At 52.6% G+C, this 1,259-nt stretch overlaps 1 protein-coding gene across 4 annotated transcripts in view; it reads right to left on the bottom strand.

Annotated features, from left to right (window-relative positions):
- smg7 (SMG7 nonsense mediated mRNA decay factor) overlaps positions 1-1,259 on the bottom strand; it is a 12,737-nt gene that overhangs the window by 2,728 nt on the left and 8,750 nt on the right. For all 4 annotated transcript variants that reach the window (XM_037974409.1, XM_037974410.1, XM_017404390.2 and 1 more), the window contains 3 exons: positions 496-582; positions 271-421; positions 26-196 (listed from right to left, as the gene is read on the bottom strand). In XM_037974409.1, the coding sequence (XP_037830337.1) occupies positions 26-196; positions 271-421; positions 496-582 (409 nt within the window). The remainder of the gene's footprint in view (positions 1-25; positions 197-270; positions 422-495; positions 583-1,259) is intronic.

The raw sequence follows: 1,259 nt of genomic DNA, 5'->3' as shown, positions 1-1,259 counted from the left end.
CCAACCCCCTCGGTCTCAGACTCACCGGGCTTCTCGGCCTTCCAGCGGTCCACCACCCTGCGGTCCCGGCTGTCCGGAGTCCCGATGGGTCCGAAGTTGGAGAAGGGCACGGTTCCGTGGTTGTGGGTGGGGGGGGACGAGGGCAGGCTGCTGGGGTTGGAGGAGTGGGGGGACTGGCTGGCCGGGGTGGAGTGGTCTGCCAATCAGAGCGCAGCTTCTGTCAGAAACACGATTCTTTGAAACAACCAGACCTGCACAGGTGAGACGTACCTGAGCTGGCAGGCAGGGAGGGGGACCACGGAGTCCCCTCGAACAGGGAGTAGAGGGACGGCTCCTGCTGCATCATGGGAACGTCAGGCTTGGAGCTGGGGGGCAGGTTTTTACCGTACGCCTGGCTGAAGATGCTGTTCTGGTTGTACTCCTGGAAACAGAAACTGGAACTCTTAACTCCTGACAGATGCAGGTGAAGGTTCTGAAGGTTCTGAAGGTTCTGACCTGCATGGGGAAACCGGTTATTGGGAGCAGAGAAGATGATTGGCTGACGACCTCGGGGCCGCTCTCCATCCTCGTCTGGTTTGGCAGCTGCAGAGATTAGAGGACAACATTCCAACAGCTAGTTACGGCTGGTTACCAGCTGAAGCCCTGAGTCTTCCTGTCACTTTAAATGTCTCAGCGACCTATCAGAGACGGGCCGTTTAATCCTGCTGTGGGCGAGTCTCCTGAACTTTGACCCTCCTTAAAACAAAACGCCATCAGCTGGTCGTACGTTTGTTTGTAACAAGCTACAGGAGTTAGCATGTTAGCAGGCTGGCTAACGAGGCTAAACTGCAGCTGATAACTGCAGACAGCAGCCGAAGGAGCTGCCAGCGTTACTTATAGCATAAATATAGATTTATAATTTATCTGCCAGACACTTCGGTGCCTCTGGGGTTCTTAAACGGCACAAATTACAACTTTTAGATTATTTATGATTCCAATAAACTTTCAGCCTTGATCTTAAATAAAAACATCCATCGGGTCTGATCAGACCTGTGTCCATCAGACCTGTGTCCATCAGACCTGTGTCCATCAGACCTGTGTCCATCAGCTGAGTTAAACAGTCTGAACTAACTCTGGATCATTAATGTTAACCAAACTGAACGAAGACGTTCATTTCAACCCAAGAATCTGTTCCAGACTGAAGAGATGCAGAGAGCTGAGGGTGAGGGTGAGGATGAGGATGAGGGTGAGGGTGAGGATGAGGGTGAGGGTGAGGATGA

This window comes from Kryptolebias marmoratus, unplaced genomic scaffold (assembly GCF_001649575.2).
Source record: "Kryptolebias marmoratus isolate JLee-2015 unplaced genomic scaffold, ASM164957v2 Scaffold39, whole genome shotgun sequence".
In the NCBI taxonomy this organism is placed as follows: domain Eukaryota; kingdom Metazoa; phylum Chordata; class Actinopteri; order Cyprinodontiformes; family Rivulidae; genus Kryptolebias; species Kryptolebias marmoratus.
The sequence above is the reverse complement of the archived record's forward strand: the minus strand, read 5'-3'. Positions and strand labels throughout refer to the sequence as shown.